We start from the raw sequence: 13036 nt of genomic DNA on the forward strand, positions 1-13036 counted from the left end.
TTTCTGTAATATAATTATGCAGGCAACAAATGTCAATCTCCATTCACGTCTTCCCAGCACTGGCCTGTATTGAAGTATATAAAAACACCCATTGCGCATGCGCAGGCGCCTCTTTTACAGACTACACGGTACCTTATACATTCTAATAGTATTCCAGATCGCTACTGCGCATGCGCCGGCGTCTGACGCCACTTCCGGTTTTGCGATGCTAAATGAGCTTGCAAGCCGGCTCACAGGGCGCAATCAGCCACAGTCTGGGAAGACGGCGATGAGGTAGGTTGCTTTCAGGAACTAGGTGCACATACTTCTCTCAAAAAACGGCAGGAATATTCCAAAAACGGCAGGAGTATAATAACACCTCTTCCCTCTTTCTCTACCATAGAGGCACTGACCACTCTGTACCCATTATTTCAAGGAAACTCAGGTAACCCAGAAAGATCTAATGGGAGCTCTTTCTATACTATTGATTGAACTTGCCTTGATTATGATCACCCTTGTTTCAGCTTACCACAATACCTATGGCATTACTAATAACTTTCCGGACCATGCAACCTCTGACACACACCTTGGTTTGAAGGTAATGACAATATATATTACAATAGCTAGTGAGAGATCGGTGTATACCCCTCTGATTATGTATGTTTAAATCTCCTAGAGTACACAAGTCAGAATACTTACTCAAGTGTTTATGCACAGAAGTGAAACAGGATCCTATAGCAGCTTTATTGAGGTAGTATATACATTATAAGCTAGTCTTTAAATTATTGTACCAATAGGTGGCGCTGGTAGTCAGTTTCATTCTTTTCCTCATAGACCACTTGTCCCAGGTCTGAACCTACCAATTCAAGTACTACTATACTGAACCTTCTAAACCACAAGGTATTTATGATATATGCCTCATATCTACCAATTTAAGTGCTCGGACCTTTAATTTTACATGTGCTGAATATTTTAAAGGATTCACAAGGTGAATATAATTGGTCATTGGCCCGGCTTTCAGAATTTCTTATAACTCACTCTGACAGGGTGTACGCAAATGCCATTAAGGTAAAAAAACCTCTATAATAAATCCATACTAAGTTTGAATGTTTATCTAATACTCCTGTTTACTTATACCTGCACTTCTCCTCCTTAGGATCTGGTCTCTAAGACGTCCAGTACAGGAGCTAATAAACTAGAGTTGTGGTCCTTTCTAGATACTCCTTTTCTACAAGATACCCCTTCTGTACAAAATCTCTTTTCATGCACTGAACCTGAAACAATCTCCCCGTAGCTACTGAGGTATGGTATACCACCCACATAGACCACAATGTTGCCTGTTTTCCTCTTGCTCTTCTTCTTCTTTCTTCTCTTTTTTCCTCTATACATACTTACCTTTGTGACAAACTTCCAGTATGTCTTTTATTACTGTGCTTTGCATTTTTATCCAAGCGTGACATGTTAATACTTCTACATGTGCTTTTGTATATTTGCTTCACTATCTTCATGTTAACCCTGTAACATAGTGTATATATTGATTGTTGTCTGTTTTTGTATTTTTTTAGTGTTTTTGGCGTGAAGAAGGCCCGTTATTGGGCCGAAACGTCCCATCTTCACTTAGACTATCTTATGATTGAAAGAAATTCTTTTTGAATAATAATAATAAAAAAGATTTTTGGCACAAAAACGAATCTGTTGATACCTTCTTATTCTAAGAGAGTGCAGTGATTCCTATAGATTGTTACTCGGACCTCGGTCCCTTCACTAGCACCTCAATTTTCCCCTTGTTTAGGGCAGAGTGCACACCAATTTCTTTATATCTGAAGACAGAAGGAGTTGTGATCCCTGTTCCCCCTCAGGAACATGGTCGCGGCTTTTACTCCAACTTGTTCGTGGTGCCAAAGAAGGACGGTTCGTTCCGTCCCGTTCTGGACCTCAAACTACTCAACAGACATGTGAGCACCAGACTGTTTCGGATGGAATCTCTCCGCTCGGTCATCGCATCGATGTCACAAGGAGACTTCCTAGCATCGATCGACATCAAGGATGCTTATTTCCATGTGCCGATCGCACCCGAACATCAACGCTTTTTGCGTTTCGCCATCGGGGAAAAACTCCTTCAGTTCGTGGCATTGCCTTTCGGCCTGGCGACAGCCCCACGGGTGTTCACCAAGGTCATGGCATCTGTTGTGGCGGTCCTACACTCTCAGGGCCACTCGGTGATTCCCTACTTAGACGATCTTCTGGTCAGGGCACCCTCTCAGATGGCGTGTCAACACAGCCTTTCCGTCGCTCTGGCGACTCTTCAGCAGGTCGGGTGGATCATCAACTTCCCAAAATTCAAGTTGAAACCGACCCAATCACTGACTTACCTTGGGATGGAGTTTCATACTCAGTCAGCAGTAGTCATGCTACCGCTGGACAAACAGCTTTCTCTGCAGGCAGGGGTGCTATCTCTTCTTCGGGGTCAGTCACACCCCTTGAGGCGCCTCATGCACTTCCTGGGGAAGATGGTGGCAGCGATGGAGGCAGTGCCCTTCGCGCAATTCCATCTGCGGCCACTCCAGTGGGACATTCTCCGCAAATGGGACAGGAGGTCGACTTCCCTCGACAGGAACGTCTCTCTTTCCCTTGCAACCAAGACGTCACTTCAGTGGTGGCTCCTTCCCATCTCTCTGTCGCGGGGAAAATCCTTCCTACCCCCAACCTGGGCTGTGGTCACCACGGACGCGAGCCTGTCAGGGTGGGGGGCGGTTTTTCTCCACCACAGGGCTCAGGGAATCTGGACTCCGATAGTCATCCCTTCAGATCAATATTCTGGAGATAAGGGCAGTGTATCTAGCCCTATTGGCTTTAAAGCGGTGGCTGGAGGGCAGGCAGATCCGGATCCAGTCGGACAACGCCACTGCCGTCGCATACATCAACCACCAAGGCGGCACTCGCAGTCGTCAAGCCTTCCAGGAGGTCCGACGGATTCTGCAGTGGGTGGAAGCCACAGCCTCCACCATCTCCGCAGTTCACATCCCGGGCGTAGAAAACTGGGAAGCAGATTTTCTCAGTCGTCAGGGCATGGACGCGGGGGAATGCTCTCTTCACCCAGACGTGTTTCGAGAGATCTGTCGCCGCTGGGGAACGCTGGACGTCGATCTCATGGCGTCACGGCACAACAACAAAGTCCCGGCATTCATGGCCTGGTCTCAAGATCACAGAGCTCTGGCGGCGGACGCATTAGTTCAGGATTGGTCGCAGTTTCGACTTCCTTATGTATTTCCTCCTCTGGCGATGCTGCCCAGAGTGCTGCGCAAAATCAGGTCCGACTGTCGTCGCGCCATTCTAGTCGCCCCAGATTGGCCGAGGCGGTCGTGGTACCCGGATCTGTGGCATCTCACGGTGGATCAACCGTGGGCGCTCCCAGACCGCCCAGACTTGCTGTCACAAGGGCCGTTTTTCCATCTGAATTCTGTGGCCCTCAACCTGACTGTGTGGCCATTGAGTCCTGGCTCCTAGCGTCCTCAGGGTTATCTCAAGATGTCATTGCCACTATGAGACAGGCCAGGAAATCAACTTCCGCCAAGATCTATTACAGGTCTTGGAGGATCTTCTTATCCTGGTGCTCTGATAATGGTTTTACTCCCTGGCCCTTTGCCTTACCCACTTTTCTTTCATTCCTTCAATCTGGAATGGACAAGGGTTTGTCTCTCGGCTCTCTCAAGGGACAAGTATCGGCGCTATCCGTATTTTTTCAAAAGCGTCTAGCCAGGCTTCCGCAGGTCCGCACGTTCCTGCAGGGAGTTTGCCACATAGTCCCACCTTATAAGCGTCCGCTGGAACCCTGGGACCTTAACAGGGTGCTAACGGCTCTTCAGAAACCACCTTTCGAGCCGCTGCGGGATGTCTCTCTTTATCACGTCTTTCGCAGAAGGTGGCATTTCTAGTGGCAGTTACATCACTCCGTAGAGTGTCGGAGCTGGCAGCTCTGTCATGCAAAGCCCCCTTCCTGGTTTTTCACCAGGATAAGGTGGTTCTGCGTCCTGTTCCGGAATTTCTCCCTAAGGTGGTATCTCCTTTTCATCTCAATCAGGATATCTCCTTACCTTCATTTTGCCCTAATCCAATTCACCAATGTGAAAAGGATTTGCACTCATTAGATCTGGTGAGAGCACTCCGGCTCTACGTGTCTCGCACGGCGCCCCTGCGCCGTTCAGATGCGCTCTTTGTCCTTGTCGCTGGCCAGCGTAAGGGTTCGCAGGCTTCCAAGTCAACCTTGGCTCGGTGGATCAAGGAACCGATTCTTGAAGCCTACCGTTCTTATGGGCTTCCGCTTCCTTTGGGGCTGAAAGCCCATTCTACCAGAGCCGTGGGTGCGTCCTGGGCATTGCGGCACCGGGCTACGGCTCAGCAGGTGTGTCAGGCAGCTACGTGGTCTAGTCTGCACACTTTCACGAAACACTATCAGGTGCATACCTATGCTTTGGAAGACGCCAGTCTAGGTAGGCGAGTCCTTCAGGCGGCGGTTGCCCACCTGTAAGAGGGGGTCGTTTTCGGCTTTTTTATCGAGGTATTCTTTTACCCACCCAGGGACTGCTTTTGGACGTCCCAATTGTCTGGGTCTCCCAATGGAGCGACAAAGAAGAAGGGAATTTTGTTTACTTACCGTAAATTCCTTTTCTTCTAGCTCCTATTGGGAGACCCAGCACCCGCCCCTGTTCCCTTTGGGCTGGTTGTTCTTTTGTGTACACATGTTGTTCATGTTGAATGGTTCTTTTGGTTCATGGTTTTCAGTTCTCCGAACATCCTTCGGATTGAATTTACCTTAGACCAATTTATAAGTTTCCTCCTTCCTGCTTTTGCACCAAAACTGAGGAGCCCGTGATGCACGGGAGGGTGTATAGCAGAGGGGAGGGGTTACACTTTTTAAAGTGTAATACTTTGTGTGGCCTCCGGAGGCAGAAGCTATACACCCAATTGTCTGGGTCTCCCAATAGGAGCTAGAAGAAAAGGAATTTACGGTAAGTAAACAAAATTCCCTTCTTTAAAGCACAAAAATGGAAGATGTCATGAAATTTCCAGAATTTTTAACGAATGTGGAGGAAATGTGTAACTTTGTTTTTCAGTGATATCATTTCACAAGCTGAAAACTACAAGCTGCTTATAGGCCAAGCTGAAGAGCAATTAGAGCAGAAAGAGGTGGAACAAAAAAGCCAAAGGGACAGCTTCAGCCAAAAGGAAGAAGAGCTATTGGGCAAAATGAGAGAGCTTGAGGACAAGTATACTGTACTATTGCAGGAGAAGGGTGAGCACCCGACTATGGTGTCCGAGACTTGTTTGTATAGAGGTTGTGTTAAAATTACTTGTTCCTGCAATTGTTGTCGCAAATCTACCATAACACCTCAGACGTGTGCTGGAGATGCAGAGACACTATGATGCATATCTGATGGTCATGCGATAAGGTAAAATTACTGTGGAATGGAATTAATCATTTAATGTCCAAAATTCACATTATTCCAATGAAAATCACTAAACAGGCGCTTGACTCCAATGACCTGAACTTAGTCCTGTTCGAATTTCACCGTGATGGTGCACGTCCTCGCAGCCACCAAAAGCAAAATGGCAAGTTATTGGAGAAATCCTGAGTGTCTGTCACTGGCTGAGATTACAGCGCTGATTTAAGAACTGTCAAACTAATCGCCTCTTCCACGAACAAGACATAACTATTCCTCAAAAAATGGGACCGCTGGCTATCCTTCAGATAAATACTGTGAATGTAGAGATGTGACATTACTGGTAACACGCGGGTACAATCTGATGTAGTCGCCCCTCTCTAGGGCTTAGCTGATCCGAACTGTAAAAGTTCGGATCCGCACGGTTTCAAAGATTTGCGGTTGTCTGATCCGGTATTCCGGGTGCACGATCCGGATCCGACACTGGGGAAAATAATTAAATAATAAAGAATATAATAAATAATAATATGGGGAAAATAATAATAAAGAACAGTAATAAAACAACAGTGTTTCATACTTACTGAGAATCTCACTGCTTCCGGGTCACGCATTCACTTCCTGTACTGTGAATCACATACACACAGCTTTCCGTGTTTTCGCCGCCCACCGGCGCTCCTCTAGTCTGTGATTGGTTGCAGGCAGGCAGACGCGCCCCCAGCCGGTGACAGTATCTGCTTGCCGTGCAATCATCGCGGCTCAGTCATTGGCTACACAGCCTGCGGTCGTGCTCTATGGCCGTTATCACTGTTCAAATGTTAATTTAAGAAGAAATAAGTGAATGCATAATGTAAAGTTGTTGCTGCATATATGGTGAAATATGACTTTATGCTTTAATGAAAATGTAATGTTTCAAAAAAAAAAAATGTACTTGTTCCCATGTTTTACAGAAAACCTCTTAGCTGAAGGCCACTCACGAGAGAACAGTTTATCTGCAGAATTGGAAGCCCTAAAGCTGAATCTGAGCCAAGGAGATGGAGAGCGGCAGACCTTACAAAAGCAAGAGGAGGAACGGAAAATGCTGCTGGAGAAGGAAAAGGTAACCGCTGTACCATGGACATTGTTCTTGCACTTATCCAAGATGGCAAAAAAAGATTGTGTCCAAAATATTTATTTTTAATGCATATTTAGTCCAGTGAGTACAAAGTTAAAAATATGCAGTGGACCAAAAAGGATCCCCGAGAAACAAAACATTTCAAAAATGTTATTTAACCTATTATCTACCAATGTCCTTTTTTTGGGACGCCTAATTTTTTGCTTAAAATTAGTGCTGAGCGGACCCGGACTGTAAACGTCCGGATCCGCGCGGTTTCAGTGCTATGCCCGGGCCGGACCCAGGCACGGGATTCCGGCTGCACGATCCGGAATCTGCAATAAATAATGTTAAAAAACAATAACTAAATGAGCGTTACATACTTACCGAGACTCTGTCAAGGTGGCACACTGCTTCTGGGTCGCGCTTTCACTTCCTGTGCTGTGCACGCAGTCACACAGCTTTCCGTGTTTTCCCCGCCCACCGGCCGTCCTCTCAGCGGTGATTGGTTGCAGGCTGACGCGCCCCCTCAGGCTGCACTCAGAGCGGGCAGCCGTGCTCTATGGCTGCTCGCTCTGAGATGTAGCAGAGCCGGATGTGTCGCCACGGGACTTCTGTAGATTACGTCGGAGCTGCAGGGTATTTGGGGGTCAATAAAGTGGTGAAGGAGGAGTGTTTTGTATTTTATTTCAAATAGAGGATTGTTCTGTGTTTGTGTTTATTTACTGTCATTTAAAGGTTTGTGTGATGCAGGTATCTAATAGACGCCTGTGCCATCACACAAACCTAGGGTTTAGCAGCAGCCGTGCGCCGCTGCTAACCCCTGCTATTACCCCGACTGGCACCGCATCACGCCAGCGGGAAGAGCCGGTATCTCACACCGGTATGGTCACATCTAACAGATGCGACATACCGGACGGCTGCGGGCTGAGGATATACCAGCCCCTGGCCGGCGTTATGGCTGGATGTGAACATTGGAGGGGGGGTGAACCGCACGTCGTGGTGGTGTGTTTTTTTTGTTTTTTTTTTTGTTTTTTTTTCTTTCTTTCACCGGAGTCGCACATGTGAGGGGCTCACGCAAGTCTGCCATGGCAGCACCCGGCAGCCTCGCACGTGTGACTCCGGGCACTGTATACACAGCACAGATACAACGCGATGGCTGGGGCTGCAGCCGAGCGCTAGAACTGTGCTGCCAAGTGTTTACCACTGTGAACTGACTGACAGTGCACTGCTTTCCCCGCCCACCGGCCGTTCTGTGATTGGTTGCAGTTAGCTGACACGCTGCCACTCAGGATGGGGGCGTGTCTAGCTGCAACCAACACGCGCCGGTGGGCGGGAAAACCATGAATATTGAATTGTCTGCTCCGGAAGGTAACGGCGTGACACGGAAGGAGTGTGCCGCCATGACTGCTCCTCGGTGAGTATGCTGCGCTCGCTCCTAGCCCCTCCACAAACTGTTTAACCCTCCGGATTCCGATCCCCCATTGACTTTTATATGGGCACCGGATTCCGGAGCGGATCGGACTTTTTTTTTTTTTTTAAATCTGTCAGTGATCCGCCGGCCCCGGATTATTGGCCGTTCGATCAACACTGCTTAAAATTCATTAAATTAATTAATCATTAATTCATTTAATTCATTCATTAAATTCATTAATTTTGCTTATATTTCATTTTCAATTTTTTTTTTTTTTCTTTTTTCAATCTCATTTAATAAAAAGACCTAATTTGGCAAGTAATGGGTTAATAACCATATCATTCACGAACGCTGTAACAGCACATGATTAGGCCATTGTTGTATATTAGAATTTTACATAAAGATTTTATACTTGTGCTGCTAAACAATGTTGGCGCCAATGGTACAATTTGTGTATAAAATGATCTAGACAGAAAAAAGCCAATGCAAATATTTCAAGAGAAGATTATAGCACACAGCCACTAGATGGCAATCACACACCATCAGTATGCAGCTGTTCTGCACTATTGCTTTGATTGCAACTACCTGATTTACCTAGTATATAGGCACGATCCCACTTGATCCTCCAATGCTTTCATATTGGATTCCAGTCCTTTGCAGATTGGACACCACTATATCTGGGTCCACCAACAATGACACCGGGTATAAGTCTGCTGTTTTCAATAGCCTCAAGGGTGCTTTACACGCTGCAACATCGGTAGCTATAGCACCCGCCCCCGTCGTTGGTGTGATATGTGGTGAATGCTGCCGTAGCTAACGGCAGCGTCACACGCACATACCTGCTGTGCGACGTCGCTGGAGACACCGAACAATCCCTCCTTCAAGGGAGGGGTGCGTTCTGCGTCAGTGACTTCACTAAGCGGCCGCCCAATAGCAGAGGAGGGGCGGAGATGAGCGACCGGAACATGCCGCCCACCTCCTTCCTCATTGTGGGCGGCCGCAGGTGCGATGTTGTTCCTCGTTCCTGCAGTGTCACACACAGAGATTGTGTGCTGCTGCAGGAATGACAAACAACCTCGCTACTAACCAGACAACGATTTTTGGTAAGTGAATGACGTGTCACAGAGCAACGATTTTTGCCTTTTTTGTGATCGCTTAAGGTCGCTCATAGGTGTCACATGCTGCGAAGTCGCTAATGGCACCGGATGTGCGTCACAAACACCGTGACCCCGACGATATATCGTTAGTGATGTCGTAGCATGTAAATGGCCCTTTAGTCTGTCATGTATACCAGGTAAATCAGGTAGTTGCAATTGCACATATTATCCTGCACATTGATGGTGTGTGTGCATATTGTGCATTAAAAATATTTTGGACACATTTTTTTTTTTTTTTTTTTTCAATTCAAATTTGCTATTTGTCCTTACATAATTGGTCCATACATCCTTACCTAATGGTTATGTTTGATCATTTGACTATCATTACAGATTCATGCAGATATATAGGATGCATGTTTTCTTTCACTGATTTTTTTTTTTTTTTTTTTTTTTTTTTTTTTGTTTTGATTTACTTGTCCAATATGCATCTTCAGGAGCGCTTCACACCCAGCTTTTCTTTTGCCAAGTGTTGGTAGGCTCTAGAAGATTGATAGTTCAGACCAGCGGCATGATCAAGGCTCTGGTCCAAACTGCTGGCAGCCTTGGTGACCAGGGAGGCAGTTTTGCCTCTACAGCATGATGTAAAAAAACAAAGAACATATAAACATATACCCTGCTGTAACTAATTAGAAGCATAATGCATATAAATGATCATGGGGTACTTGGTTAACACTATCTTTGATCAAAAAAAAAGCAAAAAGCGTTCACACCGTGTACACAATTGGGACAGTACCTACACTCTCTTCCCATGGCTTTATGTCCAGTTGGGACCCAGCCACTCTGCCCTTATTCACATTGATCAATAGGATAAGGCACTTCCACACAGTTTCATTGCTGGGGTGGTCACGTAGGTTTCCGATAGATTCGAGGCACTCCCAGACTAAGTGAAAATAATTTAATTTATTCAATATTCAGCGCAGTTACACGTTGCGGCCCAAATATGGCCTTCATCAGTAACTAGCACATGAGATAAGCAAATTTTGTAAGCTGTAAAGCACACTATATACGCATCGATATCGCTATCGATATTGCTGGCGAGCGTACCCGCCCCTGTCGGTTTTGCGTCACAGGCAAATCGCTGCCCGTGGCGCACGTCATCACTAACACCCGTCACGTACTTACCTGCCTAGCAACGTCGCTGTTGCCGGCGAACCGCCTCCTTTCTAAGTGGCCGCCCAATAGGGGCGGAGATGAGCGGGACGAACGTCCCATCCACATCCTTCCTTCCTCATTGCCGGCGGCCACAGGTACGAGGTTGTTCCTCGTTCCTGGGATGTCACACTTAGCGATGTGTGCTGCCTCAGGAACGACAAACAACCTGCAACAGCAATGATATTTGGGAAATGGACGGCGTGTCAACAATCAACGATAAGGTACGTAATTTTGATTAACGGTCGTTCGTGCGTTTCACACGCAACGCTGCCGCTAACTAGGCCGGATGTGCGTCATAAATTCCGTGACCCCAACGACCTCTCGTTAGCGATGTTGTGTTTAAAAGCTGTCTTTAGACTCTGGTCTTTATTGTCATGAGAAACGCTTAGTCTAATAGATATTTGCCAGATGCTAGGAGTCTGTCGGAGCGGTGTCCTCCACTGTGTACATGCATTAAGTCTAGTAAGAATTCGTCAGCTGCTGGCAGTCTGTCATGAGCGGTATCCACCACTACACAGCTGACAAACTCTTACTAGACTTTATCAGTGTGAACATGAGCTTACAAGCTACATTTATACCATCTCATATTCTGGTTCACTTTTTTAATTTTTTTTGTTGGCATGGGAGGATTTACCTAGTAATAAAGCCTGCTTCAGACCTGCACCAGTGCGGGGGTAAAACATGGTGTTGGTGATGGCTCCACACTCTACCTAGGCACCCGGCCATGTTGGCACTGCACTGTGTCCAGTAACCTAAATGAGTTGTACACTATAAAATTAAAACCCTTCTGTTCTTGTGAATGGAATGTATTTTTAATAAGGCAATCAATTGCAAAGTTGCTTGTTTGAGTAGTTTGCCATTTTCTCCCATCTTTATGAACTTGGGCAACTTTTTTTTTTCTCTCGTTATCATGCTCATTGTTGCTACCATTAGCTGTTCCTCTTTCACCTTTTAGGAGACATCCAGCGCTCTCAAGGTAGAACTGCAGAATGTGCAAGAGGAGATGATGAAGGAGCGGAGTCTTCTGGAAGACGAGCTGGAGGGGGCATTGGATGAGCTGGATAGACTGCAACAGCAGGAGGCCGATGCCGAGAAGATTATATTCCATCTGGAGCACTCCAACAAGGAAAGAGCTGTGGAGCTTGTGCGCTTAGAAGAAACGTTAAGAGGGTGAGATGGGAATGGCAGGGAGATCAAAAGAAAAAAAACAAAACCGAACTGATTTTAAGGGTATGACCACCAGTAGATTTGTGTGGCATTCGGCGATCCTGGCCGGTCCACTCTTTGTAATGAAATGGGCGAAGTTAGCGGCACATTCACACACGGAGAACTGGTGTGTGGGGTTTTTTTTTATTTCTTTATCGTTCCTTATGGGAGACCCAAACCATGGGGTGTATAGCTACTGCCTCCGGAGGACACACAAAGTACTACACTAAAAGTGTAGCTCCTCCCTCCGAGCATATACACTCCCCGGATGACAAATCCAACCCAGTTTCATGCTTTGTGTTCAGGAGGTCACACACACACATGCATCCTCTTTTGATTTTTCATTTTTTTCTAAAGATTTGGAAGAAAAGCGGGTCCACTGGACTCCCGGCATGTCCCTTCTCACCCCCCTGGCGGCGGTGCTGTTAAGGTTGACTTCAGGGCAGGAGCCCTTCATGCCGCGCTCCTTCACCATCCCTTAGGGGCTCTGGCTTGAAGTTAGAGCCCACACGGTTCTCACTGCCTTGCAGGAGACCGGCCTCCATCCGCAGCCCTTTTGCAGGACCCTGCTGGACGGAGCACTGAACCCCCACCCCACAGGGGACTGGGCCCTGCGTCTCAAAGCTAAGTATAGAGACGTTATTCAGAGGGTCCTTCTGCAATGTGGGGCACTTTTATTGGGGGGGACAGTGATTTACTTTAATAATGCTGCTTTTTACTGTGTTTCCGGCCGGTTCCACGGTTTTTACTGAGAACCGCGCCGATGGTGCCTGATTGTCGGCCGCATGCATAACTCTAGGCCCCGGCTTCAGCCGCGGCCTAGTTTCGTTTCGTTCCCCTGCATGTCAGTCATGCAGGGGGACACTGCAGCGCCGCCCGCCGGCTGCTCTGCACAGGGGAGGACACTCCTCTTTGAGGAGATGATTCCCTCCCCTGTACATCTCCTTAGCCCTTCGATTCCCGCTCCTGGGTTAACCCCCGCCCCCCCCCCTCACTCTGGCGCCATTTTCTCAGCGTTCTTAGTACACTGGTCGGCGCTGGCTGCTCTGCAGAAGGAGTGAATATCTGGCTGGGGGTCCAGGCTTGGAATCCAGAGGGCACACATAATAGCGGTCTGATAAGTCACAACCTCTGGTTGTGCACTTTTATACACTTTCAGGGCATTCTGAAGGAGTTAATTCTTTATTATAGAACCTCCTCCTCAGCAGCATGTCTCACACTAGGAGCAAGGCTCCAAGGCTGTACATACTCTGCATGCAAGCTCGTATTGCAGACCCACACTGTAATGCCTGTTCTAATGTGGTGGTGCCTCAGCCTGGAGTCTCCCCAGGCTGCACCCCCGGCTTGGGTAGCATCTTTTTCCAATGCTATTTTCCAGTCCTTTGCAGACTCCATTGGACAGTTGTCTCGGACGCTGCTAAGTATGCATCAGCCCCCTTCTCAGGGTGCCTCTGCTGCTCCAGCTCGCTCTGCAGAGCTCACAGAGTCTTTCACCTAATCCCAGACCCCGTCCTCCTAAACGGAGACGCAGGGACTCCTCTCCTTCTTCGTCCCACGGCTCTGCCTCACGGGCCGAGTCACAAGGCGAGGAGGATGC

At 47.4% G+C, this 13036-nt stretch overlaps 1 protein-coding gene across 2 annotated transcripts in view; it reads left to right on the top strand.

Annotated features, from left to right (window-relative positions):
• Positions 1-13036, top strand: part of HMMR (hyaluronan mediated motility receptor) — a 160438-nt gene that overhangs the window by 88359 nt on the left and 59043 nt on the right. For both annotated transcript variants that reach the window (XM_075344452.1, XM_075344451.1), the window contains exons 13-15: positions 5094-5272; positions 6368-6516; positions 11189-11403. In XM_075344452.1, coding sequence (XP_075200567.1) covers positions 5094-5272; positions 6368-6516; positions 11189-11403 — 543 coding nt within the window. The remainder of the gene's footprint in view (positions 1-5093; positions 5273-6367; positions 6517-11188; positions 11404-13036) is intronic.

The sequence above is a fragment of the Anomaloglossus baeobatrachus genome, chromosome 4 (genome assembly GCF_048569485.1).
Source record: "Anomaloglossus baeobatrachus isolate aAnoBae1 chromosome 4, aAnoBae1.hap1, whole genome shotgun sequence".
Taxonomy (NCBI): Eukaryota; Metazoa; Chordata; class Amphibia; order Anura; family Aromobatidae; genus Anomaloglossus; species Anomaloglossus baeobatrachus.